The sequence below is a fragment of the Phaethon lepturus genome, unplaced genomic scaffold (assembly GCF_000687285.1).
Source record: "Phaethon lepturus isolate BGI_N335 unplaced genomic scaffold, ASM68728v1 scaffold19406, whole genome shotgun sequence".
Lineage (NCBI taxonomy): Eukaryota > Metazoa > Chordata > Aves > Phaethontiformes > Phaethontidae > Phaethon > Phaethon lepturus.
Genome location: NW_010544366.1, coordinates 15,004 through 17,087, shown reverse-complemented (window position 1 = coordinate 17,087; position 2,084 = coordinate 15,004). Strand labels below are relative to the sequence as shown.

The following is a 2,084-nucleotide window of genomic DNA, read 5'->3' as shown; positions in this document are numbered from 1 at the left end:
GGAAGGAATGCAAACAAGCCTGGAAAATAAAGAAGGCATAAAAGATCAGATAAGCCAGCAATTCTCAAGGGCCCAAATCTTCAGCCTGCAGCATGCAGCTGCTAGGAGACAACGTACAGATTTTGCTGCTGCAAAAAGACGCCAGCCATTGCCAGAGTATGATGATGCAAAAGGTCTTCACTTTTCATTTCTTGGCTTTACCTCTGAAAGCAGTACTGAACTCAGTGAAGTAGAATTTCCCCCAGCTCTCTGTTTCATTATGCCCAGTAATGTCTCAGTTAAACAGCCCAAGCATCTAGAGCCAGGAGCAACTACTTACACAAATAAAGACCTGATGGCCCAAGAATGTCCTACTAGAACAGGCCAGCGGCCTCGACTGGCTCACTGCCCGGTCTCTCGTGTGTTACAAGGAGCAAAGAGCCCCAGTGTCTGGGACTGAGTATCCCCCGCTCAGTAAAACACATTCCAAGTTATAACACCCTGTTGTGAGCTGCTTCTCAGAGGGGCATGAATCTCTCTGTTCTCTCCAGCAATGTACCTCCTGATTTGTAAAATCTCTCTGGAGACTAAGGTGTGACTTGTTTGCTATTCACCCACCCCGAGTAAGCTGGGGCCTCAGCCAGCCACTCTGACAATACCTGCAGGGTGTAGGAGTTGTTGTACAGGAGTTTCACATTCACATCATTGCCGTTAGTCGTGCATTTCCCATAATTGCCACCCAGGCGATTCACCTCGTCCTGTGGACACAGAAAAGAGGCCTGAGTGATTAGGAGCTTTAATTGGACCTAGCCATCACTATCTAAACTTAACTGAATGGAGCATCGTACGAAGGACAGGAAGCGTAGTAACACACGTGAGCAGCCAAGCTATACCTTGCTAATAAAACATATACAGTAACGGGGCAAAGGTAGGAGGGTGCACGTGGCCAGCCACTGGTTCAGCTGACAAGCTGTCAAAGTAACTAAATCACTTCTGCATGTTTGTTCTCATCCTAACGTAGACGTGCAGCCCCCCGTGTAGAGCTGGAACATGATGTAAGAGGTGTAAGAGCCTCAGCTGTAAAACAAATCAGGCCCCAACGTATTGAGGACCAGAAGGCCGCTTGCACATCTGGAATACTTTTGTTTTACCCGTGGGAACCTGAGCACAGTGAAGAGAGAAGAGGGGCTTGCATAAATATACATGCGCAGTCAAGAAGTGAACAGGAGTCCCAGAAGTCCCTTGTACGAGTCAGTCACGGTGTTCAGCTCCTCACAGCTTTCTGCAACCAGAAGCAAAAGAAAGAATGCTCCTGAGCAAGTGGCTAACCTGCTGAATGCCTATGGTAGTCGCAATGCCTGGTCTGATGTCAAAGCCTTCATGCTCGAGAAATGGTGTCTGGTTGTGGTTGTGTATCATCACTTTCACACCTGCTACTGTAGACAAGAGTGGGATGTGATCCTTCTGCTCTGCTCTCAGGATAAGGGAAAGTCCTGCAAACCAAAGAAAAGGGATGCGTATGACAACTTGTTTTGGGCCAAAACAGGAACACCACCATGTCTTGAATTCTCAGCACTGATCAAATTGCTGTCTTAGCTCACAGAAGAACCATTCATGTTCCTCAGAGAGCTGGTAAGTGGTCAGGTAGCAATTGCACCAGCCTGTTCCAAAACTGTAATAATATTCTGCTTACTGTAAGTTATGTTTGATATGGCTATTTTATCTATGTGGCCAGTGAAGCAAGCAAATGCAGTATAACATTTGTGCCACCAGACTAGAAGAGATGGTTATACGTCGGTAAGTCATGTATAGAAGACATATATTTAGTCCATAGTCAAATTATATTAACTTCAGCTCTTCTTCCCACCCTTTGCCAAACAACATACCGTAAGGAATTCCTGGTTTCGTAGCTGTCCAAAAAGGGTCTGTTCCCTTGCTGTTAAAAGTATAGCAGCTTCCAAAGACTGGGTGGTGAAAATGAACATAGTCACTGAAATCAAGAGAGATTTTGATGGGTTTTAATTATTAGTGTAGCGACACAGTTACTTCTACTGTACACACAGTACAGTAAAAACACACTGTGTTTTTCGTGTGTGTGTGTTTTG

General features: G+C 45.5%; 1 protein-coding gene across 1 annotated transcript in view; it reads right to left on the bottom strand.

The window, feature by feature from the left end:
* Window positions 1-2,084, bottom strand: part of LOC104622018 (amiloride-sensitive sodium channel subunit alpha-like) — a 9,475-nt gene that overhangs the window by 3,363 nt on the left and 4,028 nt on the right. The window contains exons 4-7 of the mRNA XM_010288669.1: window positions 1,866-1,969; window positions 1,309-1,472; window positions 639-737; window positions 1-19 (exon numbers count right to left, since the gene is read on the bottom strand). The exon at window positions 1-19 is cut by the window's left edge and continues 111 nt beyond it. Coding sequence (XP_010286971.1) covers window positions 1-19; window positions 639-737; window positions 1,309-1,472; window positions 1,866-1,969 — 386 coding nt within the window. The remainder of the gene's footprint in view (window positions 20-638; window positions 738-1,308; window positions 1,473-1,865; window positions 1,970-2,084) is intronic.